This window comes from Hydra viridissima, unplaced genomic scaffold (assembly GCF_058129835.1).
Source record: "Hydra viridissima isolate aposymbiotic clone 2 unplaced genomic scaffold, HvirCarnegie_v1 scaffold_22, whole genome shotgun sequence".
NCBI classification, from domain to species: Eukaryota; Metazoa; Cnidaria; class Hydrozoa; order Anthoathecata; family Hydridae; genus Hydra; species Hydra viridissima.
In genome coordinates, this window is record NW_028324321.1 from 42,323 (window position 1) to 69,743 (window position 27,421).

At 29.3% G+C, this 27,421-nt stretch overlaps 2 protein-coding genes, 2 long non-coding RNA genes and 3 pseudogenes across 7 annotated transcripts; 4 read left to right on the forward strand and 3 right to left on the reverse strand.

Moving 5' to 3' along the window:
• The first annotated feature begins 1,726 nt into the window (after positions 1-1,726).
• On the forward strand, positions 1,727-3,438 carry LOC149876274 (uncharacterized; annotated as a pseudogene).
• Positions 3,439-10,152: 6,714 nt separating this feature from the next.
• LOC149876275 (uncharacterized) lies at positions 10,153-11,026 on the reverse strand (annotated as a pseudogene).
• A 3,335-nt stretch (positions 11,027-14,361) lies between these two features.
• LOC149876276 (uncharacterized) lies at positions 14,362-16,505 on the reverse strand. The gene is made up of 3 exons (XR_016448822.1): positions 15,938-16,505; positions 15,790-15,855; positions 14,362-15,647 (listed from the first exon to the last, which is right to left on the reverse strand). It is a non-coding gene; the product is annotated as an uncharacterized LOC149876276 (long non-coding RNA).
• On the forward strand, positions 16,501-19,534 carry LOC149876277 (uncharacterized). 3 transcript variants are annotated; one of them, XR_016448824.1, is made up of 4 exons: positions 16,511-16,619; positions 16,794-16,813; positions 16,916-17,034; positions 17,457-19,534. It is a non-coding gene; the product is annotated as an uncharacterized LOC149876277 (long non-coding RNA). The 3 variants fall into 3 exon arrangements; XR_016448825.1 differs by lacking the exon at positions 16,794-16,813 and having other exon boundaries at positions 16,501-16,635; XR_016448823.1 differs by lacking the exons at positions 16,511-16,619; positions 16,794-16,813 and having other exon boundaries at positions 16,822-17,034.
• On the reverse strand, positions 18,388-21,273 carry LOC145191476 (uncharacterized). Its single transcript, XM_090075586.1, has 2 exons — positions 20,996-21,273; positions 18,388-20,883 (listed from the first exon to the last, which is right to left on the reverse strand). The coding sequence occupies exon 2, from the start codon at positions 20,341-20,343 to the stop codon at positions 18,574-18,576; it is 1,770 nt and encodes a 589-aa protein (XP_089931712.1). The 5' UTR covers positions 20,344-20,883; positions 20,996-21,273; the 3' UTR covers positions 18,388-18,573.
• A 324-nt stretch (positions 21,274-21,597) lies between these two features.
• Positions 21,598-23,387, forward strand: LOC149876278 (uncharacterized; annotated as a pseudogene).
• Positions 23,388-23,586: 199 nt separating this feature from the next.
• On the forward strand, positions 23,587-27,395 carry LOC149876279 (uncharacterized). 2 transcript variants are annotated; one of them, XM_090075589.1, is made up of 11 exons: positions 23,587-23,764; positions 24,442-24,465; positions 24,971-24,991; positions 25,091-25,111; positions 25,576-25,596; positions 25,699-25,725; positions 25,828-25,848; positions 26,193-26,213; positions 26,654-26,680; positions 27,077-27,097; positions 27,175-27,395. In XM_090075589.1, exons 1-11 carry the CDS (start codon positions 23,734-23,736, stop codon positions 27,357-27,359), a joined length of 420 nt encoding a protein of 139 aa, XP_089931715.1. In that variant the 5' UTR covers positions 23,587-23,733; the 3' UTR covers positions 27,360-27,395. The 2 variants fall into 2 exon arrangements, 1 of the variants encoding a protein (XP_089931715.1); XR_016448816.1 differs by lacking the exons at positions 23,587-23,764; positions 24,442-24,465; positions 24,971-24,991; ... (2 more) ...; positions 27,077-27,097; positions 27,175-27,395 and adding an exon at positions 26,324-26,586 and having other exon boundaries at positions 25,118-25,596.
• The last annotated feature ends 26 nt before the right edge of the window (positions 27,396-27,421 follow it).

Sequence of the window (27,421 nt, forward strand, 5' to 3'; positions counted from 1 at the left end):
CTTTATGCAAGGATTGTGTATTACATAAATTTTTCGCTCTTCAAGTTATTTTCCAAGCTTAGTTTAACTGTTGCAAAACTTTTTATCAAAAAAACGTCGGTTACATTAAAAAATGAATACCTTTGCAAAAATCCAGTATTTTAAACCGTTGAAAAACTTAATATACTTTAGTCAACAAGCAATTTCATAAATCTTTTTAGTTTCAAGATTAAAATAGATAAAGGTTGGATTATAATGTATTGTGTCTCTTTATATCTGCTTTTATTAAGATTTACAAAAAATTTTAAAAAAATAAACTACAGTTTCTTAACTTAGCATACGTATATATAAGTTTTATCAAGTTGATAAAAAGGGATGTTAGGTTCATAAACTCATGTGAACAGATTTATTTGCTTTATGGGTTTTTGGTCAAGTATTTAAAATAATCGTCAGGTTCTAAATAGTTTGTAAATCTTTTTGTTCCGCCTACCCCTCAGATTTTCATTAAACTTTAACCAGTGGTACCTATCAATTAAACATGAAAAAGTGAAAAGGTTGATCTCCCAAATCTAAATGAATCAAAAGTTTTCAAAAGTGTTTTAAAGTTTAGCCTAAAATGCCATATTTTTTTCATGTCTGCCATGATGTATTTTATGATATCATCTTCTTTTGAATATTTCAAATTCTTTTGGAAGAAAACAGCTGAAAATTTGTACTTAACCATTTTTTAGATTGCTGAACCCAAGTTGGTAGAGATAAATTCACAAATAAAAGTTTTGCGCAGCCATTTTTTCATTTAAAAGTGGCGAAGACAAACTTTCTGTTTTTTTTTTACAATGGGTTACACTTTCATTAATTCCTGGTGTTGCTCAACTCTCCTGGGCCTTGAGTATTTTTCAGATAAAAGAAGAGATGTAAACTACCTTAATGCAAAAGTTGGTTTTGGTATTTTGAATCATTGTAAAGACATGTTTTAAAGAATTTGACTTTAGAATCAAAATGCCATTTTTGGGCTTATGTTCCCCATCATGGATACTTTAGTGGTCCTTTTTCCTAAATAATTCAAATTAGAGAAGAAGGTGTTGTTTGAAACTTGGTATCTGACCATTTTTTGAGGTTGTGAATCCAAAGAGAAAGAGAAAATAACTTAATTCAAAATTTTGATCATCAATTTTTTATTTTAAAATGAAAATATCAACCTTTTAAAAAAACTATCAACCTTTTAAATAAATAAAAAACTATCAACCTTTTAAGAAACTATCAACCTTTTAAAAAAACAGGAAAAGATATTTAGCGATATCATAAGTGCAAATCTAAAAATATTAACAGATCGGCTTGACAAACTTGAAAACGAATTTAATAAAAGCAAATCGAATGTTAAAATAATTGAAAAAGACATCAACGATATAAAGGAAAGCATCAACTTTCAGGAAGAAAATTTCTTAAAAAAATTATCGGAAACAAACAGTCTGATGGCTAGCGAAATTAACAATTTAAAAAAAAAAAAATATTGACCTTGAAAATCGTTCACGCCGTAATAACCTAAGGATTGATGGCTTATCTGAGCTGCCCATGGAATCTTGGAATGACTGTACAAAGAAAGTTAAAGATCTATTTAGAAATAAACTGGAAATCTCTGAAGACGTAATAATTGAAAGAGCTCACCGCATTGGAAAAATAAATGAAGATAACTCTCCAAGAACTATAATAATTAAACTACTAGACTTCCAAAATAAAAATAAAATCTTAACGCTATCAAAAAAACTCAAAGGAACCGGAATATTCATTAATGAAGACTACGCGAACGAAACGATGGAAATAAGAAAAAAGCTATGGGAAGATGTTAAAAGATTCCGAAAGGAAGGTAAATTTGCTATAATCAAATATGATAAAATATTCGTCAGAGATTTTCGTAAATAACTTTAATTTTAAAAAAGTACTTAATCGAGATATGTGAAATAGTTCTGTACATTTTTTATTATGCTAGCACGTTTTGATTTATCGCACTTTACGCTATGACTGACGCAAACATAAACAAAACAATAGATTTTGAAACGCTGCGTTTCAATGCCTTCGAAACTGCTAATAATATTTTACTAAACGATTTTTACGACTCTGATGCGCAAATTTTTCACAGAAATAATTTTGATTCGAAATATTTTGAAACTGAAACTTTTAAAATTGAACTCGAAACTTTAAAAAATAGTTTTACTGCAATACACATAAATATAAGAAGTATAAATAAAAATTTTGATAAACTAAAACACTTTCTAATAGATTGCAATTACTCATTTAGTATGATTTGCATAACCGAAACGTGGTGTTCTGATGAATTACTTCAAACGAACACAAATTTTCAAATTCCAAATTATAAACTAATATCTTTTGAAAGAAAAACAAATAAAAGGGGAGGAGGGATCGCAACGTATATCCGAAATAATCAAGTGTTTAAAGTAAGACAAGACCTCTCTATCTCTGATACTGATAGTGAAGTCTTTACTATTGAGATAACGGGTAATAAATCAAAAAGTATTATAATTTCCACTTGCTATAGACCTCCAGAAGGTGATATAAATAAATTTACAAATTTTTTTAATGAAATCTTTCTCAAAATAAATGATAAGGGAAAAAATATTTTCTTTATAGGGGATTTAAATATTAACAGTTTAAACTACAAAGAAAACGCTGATACTAAACTCTTTTTTGATAATCTGTTTCAATTGTGTATCCTCCCAATCATCAACAAACCTACCCGAGTAACCCCAACCTCCGTTTCTGCTATAGACAATATATTAACAAATACATTTCTAGAAACCTCTTTAAAAGCAGGAATTATCAAAACCGATATATCAGATCATTTTCCTATTTATTTTTCATTATCACAAGATCTACAAACCTTTAACAATACCAAAACCAAAATTTATAAAAGAAAAATCAATCAAATCTCTATCAAAAATTTTAAAGACTCGCTATCTATAGTAAATTGGGATGGAGTATATCAAGAATGTAACCTTGGACACACAAACTCCGCATACAATTTGTTTATTAATATTTTTCTAGACCACTACAATAAACATTTCCCTGTTGAAGAGAAAGAAATAAAGTTAAAACATTTAAACTGCCCATGGATAACTAACGGGATTAGAAAATCATCAAAAACAAAACAAAAATTATATATCAAGTTTTTAAAAAACAGAAATGAAACTAACTTAACTACATACAAGGAATACAAAAATCTGTTTGAAAAAATTAGAAAGAATTCTAAAAAAATATATTATTCAAAACAACTACAAAAAAGCAAAGGTGATATTAAAAAAACCTGGAACATATTGAAAGAAATAATAGGTAAAAACCATACAAAATCAAATGATTTACCTGATAAAATTATCGTTAATGAAACTGAATATATCGACAAAAATTCTATCGCTGAAAACTTTAATAGCTTTTTTGCAAACATAGGCCCTAACATGGCTTCAAATATTCAATGCCCTGATATCTCCTTCGAAACCTATATCACAAACCAACATCTCTGTTTAAATATTTTCTCTGGACTAAACCATGAAGAACTAGAAATTGCAAAAAACTCACTTAAGACGTATAAGGCTCCTGGGATAGACGACATTTGTAGCTATATAGTTGTAAATGTGTTTTCAGTGATAAAACAACCAATATATGAAATATTTAAATCTTCAATTATTACAGGATCTGTACCGAATAAATTAAAAATAGCTAAGGTAATACCAATATTAAAAACCGGAGATTCATTTACACTAAATAACTACAGACCAATCTCAGTTCTACCTGTATTTTCAAAACTTTTGGAGAGAGTAATATACAATAAACTGTATAAATATCTAACAAATAACAAAATCCTAAATGAAAAACAGTTTGGCTTCCAAAAGCAACATTCAACCGAACACGCAATTCTAGATCTTATTAATAATATAACTCCTTTGAAAACAAAAAATACGTCCTTGGAGTCTTTGTTGATTTATCTAAGGCGTTTGACACAGTAGATCACGCTATTTTAATTAGGAAAATGGAAAAATATGGGATAAAAGGTGTTGCACTAAACTGGTTCAAAAACTTTTTACTAGACAGAAAACAATGCGTTATTGCTCATAAAAAAAAAGCTTCAAAATTACTCAAAATAAAATACGGTGTCCCCCAAGGTTCCATTCTTGCACCTCTCTTGTTTTTAATATACATAAACGATCTTCCTAAAGCCTCGAGTAAATTGGATGTCATAATGTTCGCAGACGACACTAATTTATTTTATGCATCCTCATCTATTACAGAACTTTATGAAACTACAAATACTGAACTTGAAAAAATAAACAGTTGGTTAAAATCTAACAAATTATCGCTAAACACAGAAAAAACCAAATACATTCTTTTTCATCCTAACTTTATAAAAATACCTTCCGATTTACCTTCGTTAAATATAGATAATAAAGAAATAGAGAGAACCCGAGCAACTAAATTTCTAGGGATACTTATTGATGAGAACATCTCTTGGAAATCACATATAGATATTTTAAATACTAAAATATCAAAAAACATTGGTATCCTTTACAAAGCAAGTTCTATACTGTCTCCTGATAATTTAAAGTTCTTATACTTCTCGTTCATACAAAGCTACTACATATACGCTAATGTTGCATGGGCGAGTACACATAGATCCAAACTAACCACACTATATCGAAAACAAAAACATGCTGCAAGAATAGTTTTTAATAAGGATAGACTCTCGCATGCTGAGCCACTATTAAAAAATTTGAAAGCATTAAATGTATATCAAATCAATATATTCCAAAATTTGTTATTTATGCTCAAATATAAACTTGGACTTGTTCCTTCTTACTTTTCAAAGAATTTCTTTCAAAATAGCAACAATAGATACCATACCAGAGGAACGGGAAACTTCAAAGTACCTTTCCAAAAAACTACTCTCTCGCGCTTTTCTATTTCGTACCGTGGTCCTTGTCTATATAACAAATTAGTATCCAAAAATACCCAACTGGAAAAATCGAATAACTTAAATACTCTGAAAACATTATTAAAAGATCTTATTTTAAACACTAACAACTTTATGAACTTTTATTAAGCCTAAAACATTCAAAACTATATATAAAACTAACTTTGTTCCGAAACCAATATCAACTCTAATAACTCTAAAAACTGTAAATAACTCAAAAACAAACAACAACAACAACAGTAATAAATTATATTATTTATCAACACTAATAAATAAATAAATTTTTATTTATCAACACTATATATTAAAAAACGACTTTATATTACCTATTTAGCAAATCGTGTACCTACTTATATTTATGTGTATTGTAATAAAATTAAAAAATTAAAAAAAAAAAAAAAAAAAAAAAAAAAAAAAAATTTTTTTTTTTTTTTTTCTTTTTTTTTTTTTTTTTTTTTTTTTTTTGTTTTGTCTGCATTCTTTGTTTTTTGCATTTTTACTTTCATTCTGTCGAAACTGATGACATGATTTTTTAAATATAAATTTATTTTAAATTGAAGTATCCAAAAATATTAATAACGCAAAGCGGTTTCTCGATGACAAGACCATCGGTCTTCTGCAAGTTTCCCGCGTTCTTTGAAGTAATCTAACACTTTACAGTTTTATTTCATATAATATTTGTTATAACGTAATCTTGTGATTTTTAACTATACTTAAACTGTAAAGATTGTATTATATATTACGAGTTTATAAAGGTTAAAGAACAAAAAAAAAAAAAAAAAAAAAAAAATAAACTTTTACGCTTTTAAAAGTATAATTTATATATTTGGAAAAATTGGGATACATGAACTTTACCATGAAACCGTGATTGCTAATCGAAAACTATGGAAAAGTTTCTATTGTGTCAGCTTCATTTCTTCAGCAATAATATACATTAACTTGTTCCCACTGATTGACTTTTGACAGTATTCAAAGATTGTTTCAGCAGATAACATTTGACCTGCGGTTGGGCTCTGCGAACTAGCAGTGACAACAAGTTTTTAACAGTACCACCAATGTCATTACATGGCAACTCCCCATGGCTTTATTCAAAAAATTCCAGATGCATCTAACAGAAAAATCTTCCACATGTGACATAAATTCTAAATATGTTTCTTGTTTTTTATACGCTTCGGAACAGACATCAGAAAATAAATTTTTCTGATTAAGGAACAAAGATTAGTTCTTATATAATCAATTGTTTTATGCTTAACTTCATGGACAAATTCAACATCATCGTTAAAATCATCTGAGATTACGCAAAAAGAAGATACCACCGATTTCTCTTTCATGTAATAGATAACAATTGGGTGAAGGGAACAAAGTTTCGTGTTCCAATGGTACTCATCATGTAATTGTAATTCTCTGCAAAATCTCCCGCAACAATTGCCTAATCAGGACTAATTGTCTCTATAAGATGCTTTAGAGAGATTTATAGTGACTTCACGAAAAATAAGTGAGAAGTAATTTTATCAAGATCACGTAGAAGCTCAATGAGCTCACTCAACCGAAACTTCTTTGTTAATAGGTCAGTCCTATTTGTTGTTATCCTGTTGTCCGCTGTTTAAAGTCTAATTTTGCCTGTTCATTTTCACCCTTTTTGTAATTGAATTGCGTAAATATGCTACCTAAAGCGGAATTGATTGACGTAGTTTCCTTGAAAAGTTGTAAATATAGTTTAAGCAGTTTCTTTTATGAGCATATTTGAGGTTCTTTGTATAGTATAAAATGAAGGAAAATTTTTTGTAAGGAGAGTTTTTTAGAAGAAGAGAAAATGTGGTTTTGAAACGTTATGTTCGCTGCGAGAAAACAACACTTTTTATACTGCTCTTCTAAATAATCATCTTGTATCAGACACTGTGTTAAGAAAACGACTCTTTGCTGCAGACTATCATTTTAATGACTTCATAGTAGGACCTTTTAACGCTTACAGCACTCAATAAATATTTCACATTTTGGTGTATTGTACATAAAAATACACAGAATATGAAACTTTTTGACCAGCAAGGATGCAACATTTCGGACGAAGATTGCAAAACTTGGAAAACCCAATTATTTTGTCTGGGTATTGTAACTTGTGGGCTGAAAAATGTTCCTTCAGGTTACAAAAAATCAAATTTTTAGAAGTGTTTATTTCGTCCAATTCTAATTTAGTCTTTTTGACCAGGAATTTATCTGGAATACCTATTATCAATATAAAATGATTTTACAAGTTCTAAAACATCTTGCCTGATACAATGTCATTTAACCACATCAGAGTATGCTACGATGGTTTTTTTTTTTTAATGTAACAACTTCACCTTCTGAATTTCACTTTCGGAAATTGAAAACTCTTTTGTTGCATTTCTGACAGACCAAGATTTTGTGGTAAATGTAAAGTTTAAAGTTGCTGCCGTCTGTTAGAAACTCTAAGTTTTTCTTTCATGCAGTCAATAAGGTAGTCCAGATTGTAAGCTTTAATTTAATCCTCCTTTGCAAATTCTATCTTATCTGGTGGAGCAAGATCAAATTCAGTGACCACCTTTTGTGTTAAGGTAGTTTACATCTCTTCTTTTATCTGAAAAATACTCAAGGCCCAGGAGAGTTGAGCAACACCAGGAATTAATGAAAGTGTAACCCTTTGTAAAAAAAAAACAGAAAGTTTGTCTTCGCCACTTTTAAATGAAAAAATGGCTGCGCAAAACTTTTATTTGTGAATTTATCTCTACCAACTTGGGTTCAGCAATCTAAAAAATGGTTAAGTACAAATTTTCAGCTGTTTTCTTCCAAAAGAATTTGAAATATTCAAAAGAAGATGATATCATAAAATACATCATGGCAGACATGAAAAAAAATATGGCATTTTAGGCTATACTTCAAAACACTTTTGAAATCTTTTGATCCATTTAGATTTGGGAGATCAACCTTTTCACTTTTTCATGTTTAATTGATAGGTACCACTTGTTAAAGTTTGATGAAAATCTGAAGGGCGGGTGGAAAATTTTAATTTTTCGTCCTACCTTTATATGGAATTTATGGATTTTAAGACAATCTATGAGAATAATTTTAATCAATTAACTATATAACCTCGACCTTAGACTTTTTAGGTGTTTTCTCAAAAAAATCTTTTTAAGAAGAGAAGTTCTTTAAAATTACCCAGGGTGTAAAATGAGTTAATTAAAAATAAATTTGCAGACATTTTGAGCGAAATATTTGATTAAGAAGTTTCATATTTGTAAGCTTACTTATTTTTTATAGGTTGCCGTGGTAGATCTTAACTTTCGATGGAGATTTTTTAAGCATTTTTACTTGCGATATTTACTGCTGACTTACTAACGATTGTAACGTTTAAATTACAACAACTGTTAAACTTATGAAATAATGTCGTAATTTTTTTCCTGGTTGTTCTCAAGATAACAGAAAAGCTCATAATGATTTTCTTTTTATGACTTATAGTCAGGTTTTTTTAATGTTCGCTCACTGTTTAGCCTCGTATTTAAATTTTCGTTAGTTAAAGGAGGAGTTGTTAACTGGAAATGCATTTATGATGAACGTAGATTGCCTTAAGATAAAGCTGAAAAACGAGTTAACACGTTTCTCCATAGATCTTTTTATGATTGAGCCATCTAAACTTTTCACGTGTAAAAAATACTATAAAGTGTAACCAAGTTGCTAAAAGGCACTTCTCAGCTAGTGTATGACTGTCTTACTTTTAATGTTCAATCTTCACGTTTACCAATACTTGCACTTTGGAAGACTAAATTATTTTCTGAAAAGAGATATCACAATTTAATATTCTGACTGTTATTGAGCAAAAGAGTAATAAAAAATATGACAACACCGTATTGTTTTCAGAGGATCCGAAATCGAGAAAAACCGGAGTCGAGAAAAATCGAGAAAAAACTCCGTCGGAGTCGAGAAAAAATCGGAGCTTCGATAATACTTTGTTATAAATTAAAAAATTAAACTATCTAGTTGATAATTAAACATTGTTCTTATATTTAATTTTTTTATTTTTATATATTTCCATTTATAATTTATAATAAATTTTTAAAAAAATTATATTTTTATATTCCTTAGTACTTATATATTTTTCTTATCGCAATCTTTTAACGAACAAGTTTTATCTAATAAATGGCTTTCTAACCAGCATCGTTTAGGAAGAAGGTGTGAACTTTCAGTTAAATGCCCTTCCGCGGTGCTCTGTAATAAAGACTTCTTGGGGCACCAATAGTAAAAACTAAAAAAAGAATATTAAAAAAGTATTTATTCTGAAGATCTTTTAAAATAACATTTTAAAAAGATGAAAACATTTATCATTTCATCAGAAAGTGAATTAAGAAACTTTGTGACAAATCTGGAAGACGAGGAGAAAACTCTTTCTGCTTACGAAGAAGTTGCTTGAATTCTGTGGATGGCTAGTTCAAATTTCAAAACTGCTTCTGATTTTACACCAGTTACTTCTTATTCTTTTAACTGATCGGTGAAGGTCTTGACTTTTTTTGGCTTTTTAGCTGTTGATTGATTTTGATATAAAACTTCTTGAATTTCGACAAAAAAGATGTCGATTGTGATGGTTCTTCTTGTTTGCTTTTAGCGCAATCATCTGATTTTGTTTGGAGACTATTTTCTTTTGTTGCAAATAGCTGATCAAATAATTTTGCAGCATAAACTTGAATATCTTTTATGGAAGAGTAAAAAAATGTGTGGTTTTTATTTTTAAAAAAATCGGGATTGTGCAAATAACGACTTAATGATACCAACATAATGTTTTTACGATTTTCGTATCTGGAGATTAAGGCCTCTGCAAAATTAGAACTGATGTCAGTTTCTACAACCTTCAATTTCCTTATTAACGTTTCCATAATGATGTCACACTCCAAAATTGTTGTATTTGGTTTTTCCAATCGAACTGCTGCGTCAGCAATCACTTCCAATTAGTCAGACAGCGATTTTAAAAAATCCAAGTCAATATCATCTAACATGTTTAAGCAGTTTATTTCTTCGAGTGTTTTTTTTACAGCTTCTAAGCAGTCCAAAAATCTTTTGATCATCTGAAAAACACCATCTAGAGCGGTTGTCGAGCAATAATCCTTTGTCATGCGAAGATCCGTAAACTTTGTGTATTATTCTTTTAAGAACTTCATATCGAAACGATGAATATTTTAAAAACTTAATTAGTATCCGAAGTTTCTGTAGACTTTTTTTGATATTTTCTTCATATTCAATCTCATTCTCCGAATAGTCAATAAGAAATTCTCCTTCAGTCTCTCCATCAGTTTCTGTTTCTGTTTCAATATCCGATTCAGTTTCTTTGTTCACAATTTCGCGACAACCTTTTTTAGCGTATAGCAAATCACAAACACTCAAATGAATTGAATGATTCTGGCAGATTTGATGTGGAAACTTAAACATGGTACCCAATTTCACCATCCAGCTACAGCCATCCGTAGTTTTATCTGGAACATCTTCATCATCTATACCGAGTTCTTTTAATTTTTGCATTATTAAAATGTTTAATGTTTCGGCAGAACTAGGAGACGGCAATTTCACCATTCCTAAACAATATGTTCGGTCGTGATGATCATTTAAATTGTAGTATCTTCTACCTCTATTGCTACACCATTCGTCACCTGTTAGTCCAAATTTTTCTCCTTTTGCTTTCAATGCAGCCAATTCAGCGATCATTAAACATATGGCTTCAGCATGAAACATCTTAATTTTTTCTGAAATTGTGGACGCTGACTTGGGCAAACTATGCCCATAATTTTCAAAAAGCATTCTTAGTGTTTCAGATTGAGTTATGGACCTAATCGAGTATCCATCAAGAGCTGTCAACTTGGCAAGAAGATAGTTTAACGATATCTTAGTCAAAACTGGTCTGGAACTGGATAGTTTTAAATCTATTTTCTCGCAACTTTTGATGTGACCAATTAGGCCGTTTGTGGTGCTTCCTGGACAAGCGATTCTTTTATGGCATTTTTTGCAATCTCTGTATTTCTTATCATTTACTACAACTTTATCAAAGTATTTCCACGCTTCCGAAACCATTTTTCTCTATAAAAGAATATTAGACTTAAGGTGGAGAAAACTATTTTGATCATACAATATACAACACTATTGTAAAAAAAAAGTATTATATGTTTAAAACTTACCTCGTTATTTTAAGATCAGTTTTTGTATATCAGTGTTTTGTATATCAGTGTTTTGACTTTCCCTGAGACACTAAAGAGTCACTGTTTTCTTTATGAACTTGATAATATTTTTTCCCATCTGACTGCGAATCATACATTTTACAAACTAAACTCCCCTTATATACAGTTTTACAAACGCGTCATTTTAACACATTGAATACATTAAGAGCGTACATGCTTAACAACTACGTACATTAACCCTTTCCTGCCTTACGGTATTTAGAAGTACCACCACATTTTTCGTCTAATAACTTAACACAAAGTTCCTGACGGTACTTTTAAGCCTAGGTCTTGGAAATAGTACTTCTAGGTAAAATAAAAATCTTAAAATATTCTGAGCGTTTCCTTTTAACTACCTTATTATAATAATAAAGTTAAAAGCGGAAATTTTCAAAAATCACTACCCCGGCAGGAAATTTTCAAAAATCACTACCCCTGCGCACATTAGCACCTACATACATTAAAACCCACACGCATACATTAACACCAACACACACGTTAATTGCATCTTGAAGACGTGATTCACGACATATTGTAAATAATGATCTTGACTTTTTTTTGTAAAGGTAAACTACTAAATAGTTAAAATACATTAACTAATATCACACACGCATCACATTTTAAAAGTTACTGTTTACAATATCTTTGCTTAAAAATTAAAAAGTTCTTGCTTTTTGACAAAAAAAGATATTTTATTATGCATTACATTTTATTATACCGCAACTGATATTTGTGGATTTAAAAACTTCTATTATTACAAAGATACTATTATAATCAAAAGAGTTTCTGAAATAGTACAATGGAAAAGTACGAGTATGTTCTATTATATGGTTTGGAATAGAATAAGCTTTTTTTTGAGGTTTTTTCCACCACCACCACCTGTCCCACTGTGCATTACTAATTGCTTTGCGATGCAAATTTGTTTTGATATTGAACAAAGAGAACACTTACATTTTGAAAACAACATGAACTATTTTAAAAGCAGCGTAGAAATAAAATAAGAATTAAATTATTTTACGAGTAAAAATTGATATTTTCTAAAAACCTCGTCGAAGTTCCGTCGAGGTTTCTCGATTTCTCTATAACAACGAAACTCCGAAAAACCGAGAAAAATCCGACGAGAAGGAGTTCCGAATGGATCTATTGATTGTTTTGACAAGAAGATAATTTTGCATATATTTCTATTATATGTTTATAAAAGATTTTAAGGAGAGTTGCATAACAACGGTTATCTATAAAATATAAGCTTTAAGTGTACCTCTAGTATTTTCTTTAAAAACGTATCTTTAAAAACGTATCTTTAAAAACGGGATAAGAGTTTCAGTTGGTAAATTATTTAATTCAAAAATGATTTCGTCTTTTTTTCACAGCTCTTTGAGGTTGAATACCAAGTAATCGTAATGTGACAGATGTTATTGAGTAAGTGGTGATGATTTTTTTAAAGTAGTTCATAGAAGCCAATCAGTGAAAAATGAATTATTATAAAACAATTAATCCCCTTTTGTTACAAATTCCCCTCTTTAGCTGATTCAAAAAATTACAGTTTATAACCCATAATACCAAAAAGGTTCATGTGCTAATCACAGAAGAGCCGAAAGCCGTCTGTAAAGTTTTGTTTAATTTCGGCTATGATCATGCTTTGCTTTATTAACTTAAAGTGATAGAATTGTGATTTTTCCTTCTTTAAACAATCCAAAGGTAAAAGTTCTTTTACAAAAACTAATTTTTACCTAAAGCAGTTTGATGTATGATTTATGGCATCAAGCATCAGCAGAATCATCTACAAAAATGCTTTTATATGCTCAGGTCAAATATAAATTGAAGAAGTGACCCTCAATTAAAATATTTATGCATAATGTGTTTCTTTCTGGTATGACGAAATAAATTTGGAGAGTACTGGAGCTTATTTTTCAAATATGCCTGATGAGACACTGCAAGGATGAGTTAGTTAATTTTAGGATGAACCTTTACTGACAAGATAACTATTTAAGTTCATTGAAGTTTTATGCTTCATGGGGGTTTTTTTAAAGAAAACCAAACACAGAGCATGCTGTGGAAAAAGACTTCGGAAGATTCAAAACTGTTTAAGCTATTTCTTTTACGGTCGAAACGAAGATTTGACATAAATTATTTTAAAAGTAATTTAACATTTCATGAAAAATTTTTGGTGAGGTATTGCATAATTAACAGATAACAAACTTATCATAGTCAGAGGAAACAGATATACTAAATAAATTAAAAATAATAAATTCGTTTAAATTAATAATGGGCATTTAAACACATAAAAAATTGGTAATTAACTGATTATTTATTAATAGAAGAGAGGGAAGTGTTGCTCATGCACAAAAAGGGTATCAGGAATAGAGCAACTCTCACTCTATGTCGATGATTTTGAATTAACTTTTCGGTTCTTTATGATACAAAAAGCACATTTTGCAATTTGAATAAATTTTTGATTAACTTTATTATCCACTCCTCATCATTGTTGATCACTATAAAGTTCTTCATCACCTAACTTTTAATGTCTTTCTTAAAATTATCTAATTCTTTGAAAGTCTAATATCTATTCTCATTATTTCGACTAGTTCTTTGTTTTCAGATGTAAAGACAGCTTTTGGTTTTTTTACGATGAAACTCCTCAGGAATATCATAGTCTTATAGTCGGTTAAGAATACTTTTTTTCTTTAGAATAGATATATCATTACTTCCTAAAGCCAGCAATTCTAACTGGGGAATTAAATACCGTTTATGCTATCCAAGCTTAAAGTTTTTCTTTTTTAAAATTTCAAGGGATTAGGGGATTATTTCCTTTAATAATTTAAAAATACACATACAGGGTGCGGCTGTGATTCGCGAACTATTTAGAACATTTTTCAAAATGAACTTTTAAAGCACTAAAAAATTGTATTCATGGAATATTAATAAGCGAAAACTCTAAGATAAATACTTTTCCCACCTTAACATTCAAGTAGGCTTCCTTTTATTTATCACTGCCTTAAACCAAGGACAGAAGGATTGGTAGGTGCTTATTATATAGTCCCTTAACATTGAGTTCCAAACACGAGTAGCTGTTGATTTTAGTGACTTGACACTTGGTTGGGCCTTTTCGCAACCCTTACTCTCAACTACGCTCCACACCCTGTAGTAAAGAGGATTCAGGTCAGGGCTGGATGTTAGAAATAAGACACAATGTCCTAAACATATTGTTGAGTTTTTCTGAACCTATTACAAAAAGAGTCGTCCTGTTGAAAGATGTAATTGTATTCTGGGAATGTTTTCTTCAGCCATGGTACCACATAGCGTTTTAGTAAGCTAATATACACATCAGAGATAACTTTTTCTTTCTCTTTGATGTAGATTGGTGGATATTTTTCTCCATTAAAAGCGATGATTGCCAGCATCCTGATAGACTGAGGGTGCTTGGTGTGACACACAGGTGGTGCTTTGTCATCCTTCTGCAGATTGAATCTGTCATTACGCCAATTAATCACTCATTCAAAACAAAATATTTTTTTATCTGATTAAACTTTAATTGTTGATGAAGCATGGCTTTTTATCTGATTCAGAAGCTTCTTTAATCACTCCTATCAGTGATGCTGGCCTATAATTGCCTAAATCAAGTTTATTACCATTCTTAATCAATGATGTGATGTTGGAAGATCTCCTTTTTTTTGTTAGGTGCTTCTGCTTGTTAAAGATGTTTTAAATATTAATGTGAAGGAATCAGCAATTCAACACGCGCAACTTTTTAATACAATAGGTTTTACTAAATCAGCTCCACCTGTTTTTGAAAATTCTAATGGCTCAAACTTTTGGCTAAATCATCAAAACTTATTATAGGATGACTAATGAAGATTCAATATAAGGGTCGAGTTCAGGTAATGGACTATCATCTTTAATCACAAACGCATCATGAAACTTTTTGCTCAACAATTCAGTCATTTCTTTAATATTGTTTGTTATATTCCCAGTAAAATATTTTAACGCCTTGATAGAACTGCAGGCATTCCGTTGTCTATTAACATATTGATATACCAATTTTAGATTATGTTTTAAAGTTTCTAGCAATAATGATAATCTACCACGTCGAGCAGCAGTTTTCATTTGGATTGATCATCTAATCATGCTTTGTTAGCTTTTAAACCTAAGAAGTCATTAACTTTAAGAAGTCATTATCGTTCTGCTATATTATATAAACAAAAAGTTAAAAGTAGCAGCATTAGCGACATAGTCAAATGAACTCTGCACAGCCAACTGCCAACAACAAAAATTGGTTAGAGAAGCAAGTGATGATTTAAAGAAGATTTCAGCATCCTACCAGACTGTCAATAAATTGAGAATTCAGTTTGATGAAAGCACTCATAAAAGTAGAGTGATACTTCTTATTGTTGTTAATGACATTCGGTTCTTAATGGCGCATTGCGCTCCACAGATCTCTTTTTTCTTTCATATTCTGTTGGCAGAGCCGCGTGTTTCCTCTTTTTTTCAAATATAAATTAAAAACAAATTACTATTTTTTACAATTTTTACAATTTTTGCAAATAAAAGATAATAGCAAAAAGTAAACAAAATTAAAAATCAAAAACGATAAATTAATTTTAAGTTAAAAGTAACTAATACCTTGTTTACTTATAATGCTGGAACATTCTTCTAAATTAATTTTGTTATGTAGAGATTTACCAATGTCTGGAAAAATATACTTCAAAAAACTATACAACAATCCAAAATGTAAAAAGAAAAAAAAAATTAAATAAAAATTAATTTATACCATGACTATAACTGTAAGATTGTTCTAAAACATTTTTGTAACATACAGGAGCAATGACATCAGATTGTTGCAAACACCCTTCAGTATTAACTTATTGTCGCAGTGTTAAAAACTGAAGGAACTGAGTCGGGATGTTTCTCAAAGAGTTCTCTTTTACCTAAAATTTTTAAAAAAGTAGTATTTAATGAAATTTATTTAGTATATACAACATAAAGTTTAAGAAATGCTGTTTTCCAGTAATAAAGTGTGCTGAACAAACATAAACATTCGGAGATTTAGGAGACCAAAGTTTGCTCAACGAAGTGCTATCTGCAGCACGATTTATCGCATTTAACCATTTTCTTCTAACCGTTCCATTCTTAGGAATGCGATAAAATTTAAGTTCTTTGTTTTTTTTACAATTAGCTGTGTAACCTACAACACAACAACTCCTTGCCATCTTTTTGTCATAAAAAAACAGTTAAAACGCTATTTGATATTTGTGTTTGTTTTCCCTCCATTCAAGATGGTTAATTTATTTCGCAGTTCGGCGTGACGTCACGCCGACTAGATGTAAGATCTTTTAAGCGAGTTAAAACTTTTTACCTTTTGGAATTTAATTATTAGTTTAGATATATTACATAAAGAATCATATTAAGATAAATAACCATCGTTAAGATCATAAGATCATATTATAATTTAAGTAAGTATAAGAAATAGTTATATATACATTTTTATTAGATAAAGTAGAAAGGATTTAAGTTTTTATTTGATAAAGTAGAAAGAATTTAAAGTAGAAAGGATTTTAATTTTTAAAATCGTTTATATTTTGTTTGTTTTAGTTTTTTTTTTAGTAGTTTTATTTTTATTATTTTAGTTATCAGAAGGAAAATAGGGGTATGGATGTTATTTAAAGTTATACTAATGCTGTTTCCATATAATTGTTATCTTTACTTTGAAATTTCTGTGATGCTATTAACTATTTTTGTTCTTTTTTAGAAAATTTAGAAAAAAAAAAATTAAAATTTTGTGCCAACACTGACAACGCATGTCACATGTTATTGTATGTAAAGGTTAAATGTTGTTATGAAGATTACAGTTCTAATGAGAAAAAAAAGGTAAAGAGAATTGTTTGTAAATATATATTTTGTATATTTTTAAATTTTCTTGCGTCATTTTTAGAATTTTTGTTTGCACACGTTTATTGTTTGCATATATGCTTTTTTGATATGTATGTGTGTGTGGTAATAAGTGCTTTATAGTTGTTTTATCAATGTGTTTTTATAATAATGTAAAGTGTTTTTTTACTGTTTGTGTATGTGTTAATATGTGTTACATAATTGTTTTAAAAATGTGTTTAAATATGTATAAAGGTATTTATTTATTTTAGTATATATTTAACCTTATATACATATTTAAACACATTTATTGTGCTTATAGTTTGTACATATGTTTATATTGTGTTCTTTCCGTGTTTTTAAAGTGCTGTGACTTGGTAAACATCTACCAAGTCACAGCACTTTAAAATTTCAAATTTTAGCAAATTAATTAAAAAAAACAGCTAGATTTCACCCAAACAAAGCTGTCTGTTGAGAAAACCATCTTGCGCCAACAACTTGCTGAGAAGAATTCGGAAATTTATACCCTTCAGAATGCCATGCTTATGTTACAGGAGAAAACAAATGCAACAAAAAGTAAAAAACACAAGTTATAAGAAAGTCTTCTCATCCAATATTAGGGCAGTAATTTATGACATGCTGGCATGTCAAGTTTCCTCTCAATGTGTGGCACAGCCTCTTCATAAAGTTGGAGAACACCCTGGATATAGATTTAGTGAGATTCTACTCGCACAGCTATAGAGCAGATGATGCATGAGCTAGGAGTTATTTCAGAAACCCAGACTGCTAAGATAGCATTCTCAACAAAAATTTTGACGCTTGGTTTTGATTCTACAACTCAGGAGGGGGTGGGTCATTCCATGTCAAATCAACTAAAAAAAAAAATAATTCGGCACCATACCATCTTAGATTTTGCTGATTTTTTGAATACAAGCTTTTATTAATAAAAGGAAACTTCACTCCAAATTTTAGTGTCTGACTCCTTACGGTTTCAGAGATACTGATACTTGGTCCCAGTCTCTTTTTTGACTATTTTTTTCAGCGCCATTTATTTTTTAGGCTTATTGCATGACACAATTAGCTTTAACTTATAAAATACTTGTTTAATAGTGGTAAAAATTTCTATCTAACTATTTTTTAGGGTGAGGAACTCAAAAATCATGGGTAAAATACACAAAAATTTAAGCTTCTATATGAAAATTTAATTTCAAAATGGTGTAACACTTTTCGTAAGTTTTTTGATGCCCCGTACAAAAAAATGTTTATCTCGAGATGCCTAAAAGATAAAATTCTGAAATTTTTTCCTAATGTTCTATATGTAACAAACTCCATAATAAAAAAAAACTGCAAGGGTTTTTTTTTTTAAATCAGATTTATTCGCATTCAAAGTCTTATAATAATAAACCCAAAAAATTTCAAAATTACACTAAAACCATGAAAATAATTAAATTGCAATGAGAAAAACTAAAACTAATAGGCAATAAGAATTGACAATCTTCCACATTTAATAAAAATAAAAAATCTTTGAAAGATAACAAATTAGTTCTCTGGTTTAAAGTTTGCCCAGCTATCTTCAATGCTCTGGTGATCTATTTCACTGATTTTGTATTGTCTTCCTGTAACAGTTGTTGGAATATTAATCATTAACAATAAGTTTGTTGATGGAACCCAGCACACATCATCTCTAGAAGGCCAATAATATGACCTTGAAGGGTAACATGGATGCATGAATCTAACTAGAAAGTCTTTATTTTCAACATCAGTTTCCTCAACTAGTCCGATCCATGGATTGTTATCATATATCAAACATACAAATGCGCCAATGCTTATATTAGACAAGAATTCTTTAATAATTTCATCAGTTTGAAAATTAAAAACAAATGAATACTCCAATTGTTCAGAAACAATTTTAGTTCCAATTTTTGTGTTACTTATTGAAACAAAATTGTGATAGGTGCGAGTGCCTGGTAATGTTTTTGCAGTTGCATATCTTTGCTCCATTTCACTTCGAATTATTGTGTTTGACTCCTTAGATATGTAATAAAAATTAATTCCTTTGATTTCGTTTTGGCAAAAATTAAAAATTGCAGATGCTGTAAGAATATGATTTGTTGTTGTTCGATGAAGGCTAGCAATTGAAGTTAGTCTTTTTACAGTCCCACCAATACCATCACAGGGTGATTTACCGTGACTTGTTGCAAAGAAAGACCATGTACATTTCATACCAAAATCTTGTTCATGGTGGCATATATTTATGAAGTGTTTGCAGTTTTTGTACTGGCCAACACACCCATCTGAAAAGTAATGGACAGTTTCTATTTGATGAGAAATATTGCTTTTAATATGTTCAATTGCTAGCTTCATCACATGATAAACCATATCTACATCATGCAGTAAATCATCTGAGATGAAACATAATGAATCACATTTGAGGACATTATTTTCTTTATAATAAATTACTGTTGGATGCAATGTTGCTTGAATTTTGTTCCAGTGAAAACTTTGTATTTCGTCTTGTACAACAAACTCATAATTTTCTGAGTAATCTAAAAGGACAACAACCTCAGTACTACTTAACTCATTTTTTAACTTTCTTAAAGAAGCAGCTTGACTTTTTGCAATGTAAGAATGAACAGTAAGTTTTTGTAACTTATTTTTCAAAATATTAATAAAGCTACTTGTCGTTTCTGTTAGACTTAATAGCTCAGATCGGTCTGTTGTTTTCCATTGTTTATAATCTATACAATAATCATCATCTTCATCAATATCGTCTTGAGAGTATAACTCATTTTCAAGATAATGTACTAATGCAGAATCTTCTGGGCACATAGGGCAACGATGTATCATGCAATTCTTGTTAGCCCTACTACAAACAAGCATATCAATAAGTTCGTGATAATCCTTTGATAATTCAACTGCACTAATCATTAACTTAACATTTTGATGGTAGGTGCACACACATACTGTATGCGTACCAGATGCTCCTACTGTAATGCACCATTTTGGACGATGTGAGCAAAAGTTAGAAAAACAAGTCTTTATATCTGGATAACAGGTTTTAAACTTTGCATATAGCTCTTTTAGATTTGAGAGAATCAAACGTTTTTGCATGTGAGATCTTCGAGCTATACTAACAAAATCTTTTTTACCAGACATTAGTCTGCTATTTTCATCATTACAATAAAATTCAATAATTTTATCTACTGATTCTTGAGGTGTTTTCTTTCCTTTTTTTTTTTTCAGGAAAAGATAAAATACCATTTTTCTGCAGCAATTTGCGTGATATCTGCACCATGTAATTAGTAACATTAAATTCTTTTTCTATATCTTTGTGTGACCAAGAAAGTGGAACCAGTGTTAGTAGTTGAATTTTCTGATTACAATTGGAAATTAACATTTTTTCTTTGATTTTTCTAATAAGTATATCCATGTCATTTGCTTTACCTTTGACTTCCTTAGATAATTTATTGAAGGAATCTTCTTGGCCTAACTCTTCAGGATCTATATTTAAAGTCCTTGCAATGCCTAACTTTACTGTTTTTTGAACATGTAACAATTTTTTTTTGCCAAGAGCAACTCTAGAGTGACTATTTACTGCATGCATTTTGAGAGGACTTATGTTCATAATCGTCAAAGAAGAATTAAGATTTTTTTTTAACAACTCGTTTATATTAGGATCATTATCTTCATCTTCATAAACCTGGCTACAAGTTGGTTCCATTTGTCCATCATCCTTAAATGACATAAATTTAATCATACATGAAGGACATATCTTTTCTCCAGGAATAACATTAATACCAATATTTTTCAATTTCCTAGCAAGTTGCATATTAATTTCTTTACATCCTCCTAAAAACATAAGTGATAACTACTGCTTCAGTAAATATTTTGTAAAAATATATATAATTTATATAAAATTACAATAAAGTTTTCAAAACGTTTCATGATTAAGTAATAATACCTTTTCTTCTTTTTCCTTTGTGTGAATTAAATGGATCACAGCAAGTTATGTGGATTGCCGAATAACGTTTTAAATAAACATATTCATGGTGTAGGCAAACCGTTGCATTTTCATCATATTGAATGCCAGAACGACTAATTATCAAGTCTTTTTCAACATCATTAAGACTTGAAACTTTCTTGATATCATGGGATTTTACATATGTTTGTTTGTTACAAATTTCTTTATTTGTTATTCCAATTGAACATATTTCTTTATCATTCATATTTTTTAGTTCTGTAAGAAACAATTTTAAAATAATTATTGTTTGAAGATTTGAAAATAGAAAATCCTTTAGCTATTAAACATAATGATCTTAGATGTGAAATGCAAACAAGTTTATATGTTAGAACTGCACCTGAGACAGCAAGATTCTAAAAATCTTTTAAAAAAATGCAAAAAATAAATGCAAATAATTTTTTTTCATTATAAAATAACAATTTTTTCCTAATTTTTTTATAAAACTTTGAATAAAAATAAATCTGATTTAAAAAAAAAAACCCCTGCAGTTTTTTTTTATTATGGAGTTTGTTACATATAGAACATTAGGAAAAAATTTCAGAATTTTATCTTTTAAGCATCTGGAGATAAACATTTTTTTGTACGGGGCATCAAAAAACTTACGAAAAGTGTTACACCATTTTGAAATTGAATTTTCATATAGAAGCTTAAATTTTTGTGTATTTTACCCATGATTTTTGAGTTCCTCACCCTAAAAAATAGTTAGGTAGAAATTTTTACCACTATTAAACAAGTATTTCATAAGTTAAAGCTAATTGTGTCGTGCAATGAGTCAAACAAATAAATGGCGCTGAAAAAAATAGTTAAAAAAGAGATTGGAACCAAGTATCAATATCTCTGAAACCGTAAGGAGTCAGACACTAAAATTTGGAGTGAAGTTTCCTTTTATTAATTCAAGCTTGTATTCCAAAAATCAGCAAAATCTGAGATGGCATGGTGCCAAGCATAAATTGAATTGAGCTGGAATGACCCGGGTTCATGTAAATGATGTGCACAACTTAATCTTTATGTATGGCTGTAGCCGTTGATCAACTTACTGGAGGTACAACTTATTACTATGTAAGTCATATTACAAAGTCTGTGGATAATCTTGCGAAGATGTATAGTGATTTTTACCAGAAACAGTATACTGATGTACGAAGCACTATTATTAGCAACATAGCTAATATGATGAGTGACAGAGTGGCAGTGAACCATGCAACAATAACAAAGTTTAACACTATTTGAAAGAAATCATTACCTTCACCCCTTTGGCACAATCACCACTGCTTGCAAGTTATCACTTAAAGCCTTAAAAACTTCAAAAGGCAAGCTTTTTGGTGGAGACTGTTGAAGCAAACATTGTTGTTCAGCTCAATAAACTCTGTTACAAGGACAGTAAAGTTAAATAAATATACTCTATTTATCATACTTTTTACTCTAATATTGTTTTGCTGATAAAATTATGATTTTGAATGATATTCTGAACATAAAAATTTTGTTGAGTAGCATACTTGTTTTAAATTTACAAACAAGTTATTTGCATGCCACACTAGCTGATTTTTTTTTTCTTTAAGATGATCCTAAAGGCTTTGTTAACTTCTTTGTTAACTGGTCTGCCAAGTGGATTAATACCACGCAAAAGAGGAAAGCACATCCTTTTTCATGCATGTGGAGTTTTGATCCATCACTTCCACAAGCTTCAGAGTTTTCTGTTTTCTGGAGTAGAGTTATGTGGAGGACTGAGAAATTGTTTGTTCCAAGACTTCACATCTGAAACAGGTTAGATTTTATGGTGTAATAATGACCTTATCATATACTTTATGACATATTATATTTAATTTAAGGAATCCGTAAGATGTGTGCCTTGCTTTAATTGGAAAGATACTGGCTGGTCACTGGATGAAAAAGCTCTATGTTGCATCAGGTCATGGACTTGACTACTTGTCTGGCATTCAGGTTGTCAAAGAGGTTCGCAATACACTTGTTGAAAGCAGCACAGTTGCCCTTTCCCTTATTCACAGAAAAACAGACTTTTTTGGTGGTGATCTCAAAGATACAGATAATATCATCCATTTGATGAAGCATTGAAATGGGTTTCAATTACTAATCCCACTTCAACCTTTTATTAAGATACTATCCGAAAACAGCATCACGAAAAATAGCTGTAATTTAAGAAACTATGGATCTCTTTAAGTTTACCTTTGACTTTCTACAAAAGCTGAGTTTATAAATATACACACTATATACAGCATAAAATAATATACAGTAATGGAATACGCCTTTTATTATATACGCGGTATTCATTACATATTAAAGTAAAGCGTAATAAGGTATAATATTATAATTACAAGGAGCTTATTACTACGCTTGTATACGGAAGATTTATCATGGTAATTTATAAGATTTTATTATTAACTTTTAATTAATCATAAAAGTTATTTTGCTTTTTTAATCAATTAAAATACTTACAATTTTTTTAAGATAAGATTTTTTTTTATTAAAGCGTAACATTAATGAAAAATTAACTGAAGCAAAATGGTTAGCCCTAGAGAAGATGCACCAAAAGGTGGTTTTGATTTTTTGAAAAAACGCCGACCTAGAAAGCGCGTCACAAGTTTAGCGCATGCGTTGTTGCTAAAGTGTTCCGTCGTAAAAACCTCGTGGATTCAAAGTAACTTTTCATTCTAGAGATTAAAATGATTGAAAAAGATTTGGAAGATGTAACGAGTAAGATTTTTTATTATTAGTTTATTATTTATCTATTATTCAAGTATTGAGTAAGATTTTCATTCAATTTATATATTTAATAAAAATAAATTTAAGTGTAAACACATATATGTTACAAATATATATATATATATATATATATATATATATATATATATATATATATATATATATATATATATATATATGTATATATATATATATATATTTAAATATGTTCAAATATATACAGATATAAATATAATTGCAGACTAAGGTGAGCACTATGACGCTATAGTGATTTAGGGAAACTTGAGGGCTTCAATACATACATCGACTGATTTAGGGAGAACTCGAAAGGGAGTTGATAACACATCTAAGGGTTTGGGTTGAGGCAGATATCAAAATATTTTAATTATTCTTCCTTTTCCCTCTTCTTTTTCTTAAAAAAAAACAAAGAAATTTAACTCGTAAGTGTGTATATGTCTATATATCTATACTAATACTTGTAATGATTTATTTTCTTATATAACTTGTGTGCATTTATATACATATAAAAGTAATAAAATTTATTTTATTCTTTATCATATTTATTTAGACTTAAACGTCTCTTTTTTGATAATATATGTTATTCTTTGCATCTCAGTACATTTAAGATATTGAATCTCAGTTGAAGTCATGTAATTTAATTTGTTTAGTTTTAAAAGAAGTTCCTTCAAAAGGTAATTTATTAAAATGTGATTGCAAAATGAAAATAAATAATATAAACACTCTCTAAGATAAACACACACACAATGTATATATATATAATGTACATATATATATATATATATATATATATATATATATATATATATATATATATATATATATATATATATATATATATATATATATATGTATATATATATACACAACACACACACTTCCTGAAGAGCCTCTTGAAGGCGATACAGACTGTAGACAAAAAAGTCATATTAGTGTTGTTACTAATTTATGTTATTATTAATAATAATAATAATTATATATATATATATATATATATATATATATATATATATATATATATATATATATATATATATATATATAACATATTACTCATTTACCTTATTTTTTTTTGAGTTTATCAAAGAGCAAATAGGTAAAAATCAGCTTTTTATATATGTCATTCTATAATACAGCATTCGTACTAGTTGTTTATTAATTTTGTTTTTTGATTTTCAGCTAGCAAACAAATAGAATTAGGTAGGTAATCTGTTTTGATTTGATTTTTATTTCTAAAAAAAAAAAAAACATTTTTTTTAACAAAATAACTTCGCTATTTTGATTAATTTTTTTTCTAAGCTAAAAGGCGTGAGATTCTTGGTAAGAATTAGTTATTTTTACAACCCTTTTAATTTAGTTTAGCTTTTTTGTTTATCTCTGAATCTTTTAACAATTATCTAGTCCAGAAGTCGAAGTAACATGTTAAAATTGTAACCTAGTAATAATTTACTAGTAATTTACTGATTACACATGTTGGTTGTTACAGATACTAATAAAGATAGATACAAATAATGTAAATAAATAGGCAAATAGTATATAATTTGTCGATACCTATTATATTTAATCAATGAAGAAAAATGCTAGATTAAATGACAACAAATGCAGTTTTTTCCACAACATAACGATGTTATTTGAGAAGGTTGTATTAAAGGGCTCGATAAAAAATTCTTACAAATGAAGTACAGGTACAAATTGCTAAATTTGTACCTGTTTTAAAAGTAATTGTTTTATATGTTGTATGTGATTATTGATTTAAGTAATTACAATCTTCTTTTTGTATCTAGGAGTGGAAGAGGACGAAATAGGTAAGAGTTTTAAAATGAAAAGTCTAGTCACCCTTTCATACTTAACTATTAACAAATATAATACATGATATATTTAATTGTTAACTTATATTATATATTTAGCTTTAAAAGAGTTAGAAACAAGAAAAGGTGAGTTGTTTACTAAATATCTTCATTTTTTAAATTTAATATCTTACGATAGAATCTTATTTATTTTGCAATAAACCTATTAATTTCATATCTTTTTTTTAGAATCACTTGAAAAGCAGATAGGTATTTATTATTAATAGGTAATATTATAAATCTGTGTCACTATATATAGTTATTATTGATAAATAACTGTCTATAGTGACACGGATTTCATAACTGCTAACAGGTCCCGGTGCATAGGGAGTGTAACACCTATCACAGAATACCAAATCACTGTATTCTGTGTCAGTCCAAGTAGCAGTTATGAATTTCGTACTTAAATTACTTAAGTAAAATGACTTCAGTAAACCGAATTACTTAAGTAAAATGACTTAACTTACAGTTATGCTGCAGCATTTTTTTAAATTTTCAATTATTTGATTGCAGTAAGCTGGAGTTATTACTTTTTTTTTTTTTTTTTTTTTTAGCAAAAAGAAAAGCAATTCTTGGTAAATAAAATTGTTAATAAGTATATTTAAAGTTTAATATTTTTTCGATACGTAATATTCTTCAACTTTCCAGCTTTATAATGAGCAACCTTTTTATTTCTCTCTGCAAGTCTTAGATTGTCGGTACGCACTCTTTTCAAATCCTTATTCCAACGTTAGGCGTCCTTCGTGTCTGATAATCGGAAATTGTGCTTAAAAAAAAATGTCCACATGCATCGACTGACTTTTAGGGAGAACATGCAGCAGAGTGTGCACACATCGACTGAGGGTTTGGGTATAGAAGGTTCGCTTGTAAAACAAAAAATAGTTTTTTCACATTTTCGGACCTTAAGGACAGCATCGGAAAAAGGGACAAGAGAGCCTACCTAGATTGTCGACCAACCTAACCTAAAGTAATTCATTTAACTTACAAAATTTACTTCAAATATTTTTGGATTTAGAAGTTGCCGAGAATAACATTGTTACAGGTATTTCATATTTTAAAACTAGTTTTCTATTTAATTTTTTTTTTTTCTAATTCTTGACTCTATTCGTCAGTCGAGATGCAAGTGGCCCTATGTCCACATTTTGTGTTTTTCAGGTTTATTATCAATAAATGATCCACAGTCAATGGGTTGGGTGTCCACTAAATATGGTCACAAGAATAATAAAATTTTAGGAAATATTTGAATAATTAGTCGGACTTTCTCGCAGAAAGTCATTATAACTTAGAATTTTAAAAAATATACATACGGACTCTCAGATCTCGGCTGACTTTTTTTAAATGCTTTTTTCCATAACTTGGCGTAATTTAGCGAAACAATCTACTTTATAATATATAGACCACTTATTGTATAGATGTAAAATTCGTATGTTTTCTTTAGGACCTTCAAAAGAGACAAAAAGTATATTTTTCGTTGCACACAGCGTTTCAAATCATTTACCTTTTTAACACGCAATAATTTTATTGGATATCTTATAGATTTAACTCGTCAAGATTTTGACGTTTATCGTCAAAGCCACCCTGGGCCCAAATCGAGGGCCGCTTTTAGAGTTTGGCGGAAAAATGGCGCGGAGCGGTTAGGATTTAAGCCCTACCTGCACCTTGGTCGTGATCGTCGTCGTGGTGGAAGCACCGTTGTAAATAACTTTACATATGCCTTTTAGGTGTTTAATATTTAAGAAAATAATATTTGTTAATGATTCCGTTTTTTTCTTCAAAGGTGGTA